Source organism: Penaeus chinensis, chromosome 38, assembly GCF_019202785.1.
Source record: "Penaeus chinensis breed Huanghai No. 1 chromosome 38, ASM1920278v2, whole genome shotgun sequence".
NCBI lineage: Eukaryota > Metazoa > Arthropoda > Malacostraca > Decapoda > Penaeidae > Penaeus > Penaeus chinensis.
The window spans coordinates 1768044-1775543 of record NC_061856.1 but is presented as its reverse complement, the minus strand read 5'-3'; the positions used below and the strand labels follow the sequence as shown (position 1 = coordinate 1775543).

The 7500-nt window shown below is 42.7% G+C and overlaps 1 protein-coding gene across 1 annotated transcript in view; it reads right to left on the bottom strand.

The window, feature by feature from the left end:
- Positions 1 to 7500, bottom strand: part of LOC125046019 (protein Skeletor, isoforms B/C-like) — a 166659-nt gene that overhangs the window by 6674 nt on the left and 152485 nt on the right. Inside the window, exons 12-14 of the mRNA XM_047643608.1 lie at positions 5613 to 5806; positions 3518 to 3742; positions 2210 to 2327 (exon numbers count right to left, since the gene is read on the bottom strand). Of these exons, the coding sequence (XP_047499564.1) occupies positions 2210 to 2327; positions 3518 to 3742; positions 5613 to 5806 (537 nt within the window). The remainder of the gene's footprint in view (positions 1 to 2209; positions 2328 to 3517; positions 3743 to 5612; positions 5807 to 7500) is intronic.

Sequence of the window (7500 nt, the reverse complement as noted above, 5' to 3'; positions counted from 1 at the left end):
GGAGGAGGAGGAGGAGGAGGAGGAGTAGTGAGGTGGCGGTGTAGTATTGCAAGCTGCTGTAGAGTTGTTGCAGCCGTGGCAAGAGATGTTGCAGCCGTGTTATGCAGAGGGTAGAATAAAACACGGAACGGAAAGTGGGGCTGTCCATCACCCAACGGTTTCTTAGAGAGACAAACAAGCTAACAAGCACCAAATGTACAAAAAAAGATAAGTAGATAAAATCTTACAATGTATATATATATGTAAAAAATACAGAGGGGGACAAGACATTATTTGTGATGAAAGAAAACAAAATTAAAACATTACAGAGAGGAATACACAAGGAGAAAACTTAAAATAAAATTTCTTTTCTTGAATTTCAGTTTGAAATGCAGGTAACTGATAACAATTTTTTGTATAAATCCAAACAACAGAAAAATATATATGCAAGGCGATGGGATGGAGGCAAAAACACACACACAAAAAGGGTGTATCCTTGAACTTGAAATATGTCAAGAAAAACACTGAATATCTTTTGGAAATCAAACCACACTGTCTGTTTGAAATGCCTCCACCCTATTCCCGGCAAACAAAGATAAAACGGATTAAAATAAAGTTTTCCCCAAGAACTTAAAGTTTCCTGTTGGCGTGGCTTGTGGGATTCAAGTCCTGCCCAACGACACAAAGTTATGATGCGGAAAAAACTAGGATTTTTTTTTTCTTTTTGAAATGTGAAACGAAGACAAAAATCACAAATCACAGATAGAGGCAATCATTTACAGTTTAAAAAAGGGAGAAAAAAATAGAAGTTGCCTGAGGATAGACTGGCTACTCAGTGAGGGTTTCACGTACACTTTCACACACACAAGCACACGTACACACACACACACACACACACACACACACACACACACACACACACACACCGATTCAGACATACAGTCACATGTACGTCCACAGGCACACATGAGCGAGCCAGGAAACGGAGCTTAATTTGGAACGTCGTTTTTTTTTTTTTTTTAATCTGCAAATCATTATTCGAAACCTTATTCTTCACTCAACACCGTTTTTAATTCCAAAAATCCTGACACTGAAAATTATGGGGTTATAATATAACTTAACAAGATATCTACTTTTTTTTATAATTCAAAATCAAGCTCAGTTTTTAGCCGCATTATCGTAAATTTATATTTATAAAACTCTGGAGACCTAAAACTTAAATCACCTAGTATATATCAACTATCACTTTTTTTTAAGGGCTTGCCTAAAATAAGCCTTTTTATTACATATGTATATCATGAGTTAACCTGAAAGGGTCACAGGCCTAAAATAAAACTTGAAAATAAGAAACCAGAAATTAAATGTTATTTCTTTTGCTGGAATATATAACATGAAAAACAAACAAACAAAAAAACAGCAAAGAACTTAAGGTAATACTGTTGCATCATCAATATCATCTCTCGATGTTTTCCAGCTTTGCAATTGCATATGCCTTAGCCTAGCAACCTCTGCAATGGCCTTCCATTAAACAAGTGTTGGCGGGAAAAAGAGACAGTTTACTAAGAAAAATAAAAAAAAATCTCGCCAAAATCTGCAAAATATATTTTTAAAAATTTTTTTTCTCTCTTTTTATAAATTTTCTAAATCTCGAAATTCTGTCTCCTCGTTCCTCCTCTTGCAAGACGCTCTTCGCAAATACAGTGAAAGGAGAAACACGGGAGAGGAGACAGGGAGATGGGAGGAGGAGATAAAAGGAGGAATGAGGAAGGAGGAGACAAAAGGAGGAATGAGGAAGGAGGAGACAAAAGGAGGAATGAGGAAGGAGGAGAGAAAAGGAGGAATGAGGAAGGAGAAAAACAGTAAGAAAAATCACGAAGGAGGCAAAAGCGAAGAGGAATGGAAGTAGAGAAGGAGAAGAAACTAAAACGTAGATGAAGAAAAGGGAAGTGACACAGGAACGAGGCAAGTAAACATGAAAAAGGGAAACAGAGAACGGAACGGAAGAAGAAATCGAAGAACGTAAATGAGGAACGAAGAAAGCAAAAAAAAAAAAAAAATAATAATAATAATAAAAAAAAAAAATAATAAAGTAATAAAAATAATAAAAATAAAATAAAGGCAAAGAACACAGCGGAGCGAGGCACATGACCGAGGCGCGAGGCAGAGCCCGACCTCGCGACCGGCACGACACAGGAGGAGGGAGATCGAGGAGGGGCATGTTAGGGCGTACCTTCCTGAGGGCCCGGCACCACCACCGGATGCCCGACCGTGCCCGCCGCCTGGAGGGGCTCGAAGTCGCAGGCGTCGACCACGTTGATTTTCCAGCCCAGGTAGCGGTGGGTGTAGCACTGCGGGGGGGAAGGGGGAGGGCGGAGGGGAAGGGGGGAGGGGGGAAGAAGGGAGAGGGGGGAAGAAGGGAGGAGGGGGGAGAAGGGAGGAGGGTGGGGGAGAAGGGAAGAGGGGAGGAGAAGGAAGGAGGGGGAGGGGAGGGGTGGGATGGGGGGGATGGGAAGGAGGGAGAGAAGAAGGGAGGGGAGAAGGGAGAGATAATTGGAGAAGGGGGGAGAGGGAGGTATGGGAAGGAGAGATGGAATGGGAGGATAGGAGGGGGATGATAGGAGGGGGAGGAGGGGGAGGGAGAGAGGAGGGAAGTTATTATTAACTGATAATGACCGCAGTTTTGAGGAGCGAAGAGCAATGCGCAGCCATGTGAGAGTGGTTAGTTGTGTCCGCTCACTATGGCCGCGCTTGGCGACGATTCATTGGCAGCATAAGAAAAACCTTAGTGTATGGTTATTAACATAGGAAATTTATGCAAATACCGTGACACAGTGCCGCATAAACATCAACAAAAGCACATACAACCAATGACGCCTACTCTATAACAAATAAACAACAACAAAAACAGTGACGTACAGAGAAAAAAAATGAAATAAAAACCCCACACCGAGAGAGGTTTAATTGCAAGTTGCATCGAGTTGCAAGAAACGAAAACCGGGTATTGTGCCTCGATGCCCTCGGGCTAAAAAAAAGTGTTGGCAGGAAATGGATCACAGAATCGGAGAAGACAAATACAAAAAACAAGGAAGATATTTTGTGGATGCTATTGATAATTACTGGAAATATATTATTGCTAGTATCATCATTATTATTATATTTATCATCATTATTATTATATTTATCATCATTATCATCATTATCATTATTATTATTACTATTACTATAATTATAATAATAATAATGATTATGATTAACATTACTACTATTATCCTCCTCATTATTATCATTATCCTCATTAACATTATTATCATTACTGCAAAAGATAAACAGACCTGATAGAAAACGGTATCAAGAAAACACTTAACAAATATAAAATCAAAAAGTATATCTGGTTAGAAGACGATATGAAAAAAAAAAAAAAAATTATATATATATATATATTAGAAAAGGTTGTATGCCAATAATGGAAACCTAAGAAAACAATGGAAAAAAACAAAAACAAAAACTAAAAATAAAGAAAAGCAGCGCCAGTCCGCACCTGGTAGAAGACGGTGTCCGGCGTGGCCGCGTCGGGCGTCCACTGCAGGATCCCGGGCTGCCCCTCCTGGCAGTCCAGCTGGAGCGTCCTCTGGTAGGCGCCGAAGGACTCGAAGGCGTCGGCGGGCTGGCTCGGGCTTTCGGTCCACTCGCACAGCCGCCCGTACGCCGTGGGCACCGGCACGCCGTCGCGGTCCTGGCCCACGCCCGCGAACACGCGCGTGCGCTGCGGGGAGGGCAGAGAGGGGGGTTAGGGAGGGGTTGAGGGGGAAGCAAATGGGGGGGGGGGACTGGGTGATTTTTATTTTTTATCTTCCTGTCTCTCATTTTCTTTCTTTCTCACTCTCGCTCTCACTCTTTCTGCTGTGTGGTGCAGCGGTAGCGTTCTCGTCTAGCAATCTTGCTGACCTGCGTTCGAATCCCTCGCCGCCAGTGGATGGTAACCCCGGCCATTCCTTGCACACAGGGGATAGTTTAGAAGCAAAAATGAAACAGACAGTATGTCACACCAAGAATATCCATTGTTACAAATGGAATCAAAAACTAAACTAAACTAAACTTTCTCTCTCTCACTCTTCGGTGCAGAGGGCGATGGGATAAAACGATTCAACCGAAGTAGGAGAGTTCACAGAGGATTATCAATAAAGTTCTCTAACTCTACCGTTTCCCTTGTAGTCAGGCCGATGAGACACGAGTCGATCTGCATATTTTAGATTTTTTTATGAAATAACACAAACGGTTTTGTGAATTTCCTAGAATTCATGGTAAAGGGAGATAAACAAATTATATTGGATAAACCTTTTTTTGTTTTTGTTTTTAAATCATTTTTTTATATATCGTATAACTAATTTTAGGCCGGTAATCAAGAAAAAGATTACATTTCAGTTCTAAGATATTTTTTTATTGGGGGGGGGGGGGGAGGGATTAGTATCCGATATACGAAGATAAGACTTCAGTATTTCTTATATGAATTTTACTACAGTGTTATAATGACACAGCATTTCAGAATCGTGAATATACGATGAGATAAGATTTCACATTCTGCCTAATTATGAAAATGAATCTCCGTTACTCAGAACTTTAATTGGATTTCACTATTTATACATATAAAAAAATAATTAATTTGGCTCCTCAGCAGCTGGTTTACAAGAACATTATTACCTTTTATCAACATCCGGCCACACAATTACCACATTTATCACCCTTACAGAATCACCGGGGAATGTTTTGGATCGTGAAAGGGGACGCAGGACTTTGGGAAAATATTAAAATTCTTGAGAATTCTTTCTCTCTTTTTCTTATTTTTTAGGCCTTCCACGTAATCTGAAAACTTGAAGACGCTCTTCAAAACAGATGAGAGAAGAATGAGGAGAGGAAAATGAGAAAAGGGATGAGGGAGAGAGGAGGAGAATGAGGAGGAGAACGAGAAAAGGGATAAGGGAGAGAGGAGAATGAGGGGAGGAAAGAGATAAGGAAATAAGGGGAGGAGGAGGAGGAGAGGAGGAGAGGAGGAGAGGAGGAGAGGAGGAGAGGAGGAGAGGAGGAGAGGAGGAGAGGAGGAGAGGAGGAGAGGAGGAGAGGAGGAGAGGAGGAGAGGAGGAGAGGGATATGAATAAGGAAAAGAAAGGAATAAAGAAGAGAAGAGAAGAATGAGGAGGGGAGAAGAGAGTGACCAAAAGAAAAAAGGAAAGAAGAGAAAGTGATAAAGGCTAGAAATAGAGATATAAGGAGAAGGGAAAGACGGAAAAATAATGATGCCGCGAAAATGAAAGAGGATGATGATGCAAAAAGAGAAAAAAAAGAAAAAAAGACAGCATTCACTCAAAACTAAAACAAAAATCGAAAGAACTACGGAAAAATAAATCAAACATCAGAATGATAAATAAAGAAACAAAGAAAAAACTCAATGATAATAATAAAAGGTATAACAAGAAACAAATCAATAACAACTAAAAAACGAAACGGAATAGCAATCATTTTCAAAAATTCAAAACCGAAAACGGAACGGAATAACGATAATAATTTATAAAACCCTAAATCGAACATACGGAAAGGCAATAAAAAAGTAAAAAAAAAGACAGGGAAACTCCACTGACCGATCGCTCAGCGGGCGTCTTGAACTCGTAGCCGCCCTCGGGGTCGTCCGTGATGTAGAAGGGGTGGTAGCGGGCGGGTCGCTCGGGGTCGTAGCCGCCCTCCACCACGAAGGTGTACGTCTTGCCCCGCACCACGTTGATCTCGGGGATGAGGAGGCCGTTGATGTACCAGGCGACGCCCCAACCCACGTGGCCTGGAGGAGGGAGGGAGGGCGTTAGGGGGTGGGAGGGAGGGAGGGAGGGCGTTAGGGGGTGGGAGGGAGGGAGGGAGGGCGTTAGGTGGAGGGAGAGAGGGAGGGAGGGAGGGAGGGAGGGAGGGAGGGAGGGAGGGAGGGAGGGAGAGAGGGAGAGAGAGAGGGAGGGAGGGAGGGAGGGAGGGAGAGAGGGAGGGAGGGAGGGAGGGAGGGAGGCAGGGAGGGAGGAGGGGATGGGGAAGAGGAGGGGGAGGAAGGGAAGGAGAGGAGGGAGGGAGGGAGGGAGGGGAAGGAAGAGAAAGGAAGGGAGGGGAAGGAGGAGGGGAAGGAGGAGGGGGGAAGGGAAGGGAAGGAGAGGGGAGGAGGAGGGTGAAGGGGAGGGGGGGTAGGGGAGGTGAAAGGGAAAATAAGGGGAATGAGCAGTAGGGAGTCGAGAGGGGAGGGGGGGGGGAGGAGGATAGACGAGGATAGGGAATAAGGAATGAAAGGGGGAGGGGACGGGGAGTGAGAGGGGGAGGGGACGGGGAGTGAGAGGGGGAGGGGACGGGGAGTGAGAGGGGGAGGGGACGGGGAGTGAGAGGGGGAGGGGACGGGGAGTGATAGGGGGAGGGGACGGGGAAGTGAGTGGGGGAGGGGACGGGGAGTGAGAGGGGAGGGGACGGGAAGTGAGAGGGGGAGGGGACGGGGAGTGAGAGGGGACGGGGAGTGAGAGGGGGAGGGGACGGGGAGTGAGAGGGGGAGGGGACGGGGAGTGAGAGGGGGAGGGGACGGGGAGTGAGAGGGGGAGGGGACGGGGAGTGAGAGGGGGGGAGGGGATGAGGGAAGAGAGAGAAAGAGAAGGAGAGAATTCGACAGCCTCTCGATAAAGAGCATCTCACCCTAATAACAAATATTTGGAGGTAAATGATCAGGTCCTCAGTGATTCAGGGACATGCAAGAATAATATGTGCATCGGTAAAAAAATACTTAAACTGATAGATACTGAGAGACTTGTTACTGTTATTATTAGATAGACTTGTCCTTATTAAATAAATATCTACACTGACCAAAAGACAACACTGACAATAATAAATGCCTTTCAAATCACAATAATAATAACACTCGACACGAAAGAAAGAGAAAGAGGGAAATAAAAGAAGGAAAAAGAAAAAGAAGGAAAGAAGAGAAAGAAAAATAAAAAAAAATGAAAGAAAAGGAAAAATAATAATAACAACAATAATAATAGTAATAACAATAGAGCTTCTGAGCCTATTACAATAATGGAACAATATCTGGAGATGAAATAAAATTGATCTTTCTTCATGAAATACAAGAGCTGTATTGTCTATCTGATATTCGATAAACATGTAAAATATATATATATATATATATATATATATATATATATATATATATATCCTCCATTTCTGAATTAAACAATGAGCTTTCCTTAAAAACTTTGACATGTATGTTGAAAAGAGATGAAGAATTTCAGGTTGCAAGCGATGCAAGTGAGGATGAAACTATGTTGTGGAGTTAATTACACTTCTCTTCGATGTGGAATTATTCACTTTAATTCATGCTTTTTGTTAGATTTGCGTTTTAAATTCGTCACATTTGACCTCGTCTAAAGTTCTTAATTATCTGTTATTCTAATTATTATTTTTTTTGTTTATCAAAACATTAAATAAAAAATAATAACATGATAAATAATC